General features: G+C 55.0%; 1 protein-coding gene across 1 annotated transcript in view; it reads right to left on the reverse strand.

The window, feature by feature from the left end:
• LOC104169130 (poly(rC)-binding protein 2) overlaps positions 1-511 on the reverse strand; it is a gene marked incomplete at its 3' end in the record, with an annotated part of 4,175 nt that overhangs the window by 965 nt on the left and 2,699 nt on the right. Inside the window, exon 5 of the mRNA XM_009709949.1 lies at positions 432-509. Coding sequence (XP_009708251.1) covers positions 432-509 — 78 coding nt within the window. The remainder of the gene's footprint in view (positions 1-431; positions 510-511) is intronic.

The raw sequence follows: 511 nt of genomic DNA on the forward strand, positions 1-511 counted from the left end.
CCCCAAAATAAAGTCCTTTAATCCTAGCTGGAAATAATTCGGTCATCGGGAGCCCGGGGCAGAAAAAGAGGACCTGGGCTGCAGCCTTTCTCTGTAACTCAAGTCAAGCTCATCTCCACAGCCAGCTAAACGGCATTACTGAGGGCAGCACAGGCCTCGCAGCGCATTTCCCCCGTCCTCCAACAACCAGGAAAAGGCTGGGGGGGGAACACGCAAAAAATCAAGAGCCCAAGGGGAACAGTGTCAGGAAGGGGAGGGTCTGCCCCAAGTCTCAGTTTCACAAACACTAAAAATACAAGGAGCTCTGAAAAAGCCAAGTGATGCCACATCTCTACTATGTGGTACCACCCGGGGCGGGGGCTGACACACAGATTTGCCCCTGGGAGCACCCAGGCCCCATGTATTCCCCTCTGGGGCTGGCCAACACACACCTCTCGTATCTCCTTGATCTTGCAACCGCCTTTTCCAATAAGGGAACCACACTGACTGGCGGGTACCACGAGCCGGAGGG

This window comes from Cariama cristata, unplaced genomic scaffold, assembly GCF_000690535.1.
Source record: "Cariama cristata isolate BGI_N322 unplaced genomic scaffold, ASM69053v1 scaffold25441, whole genome shotgun sequence".
NCBI classification, from domain to species: domain Eukaryota; kingdom Metazoa; phylum Chordata; class Aves; order Cariamiformes; family Cariamidae; genus Cariama; species Cariama cristata.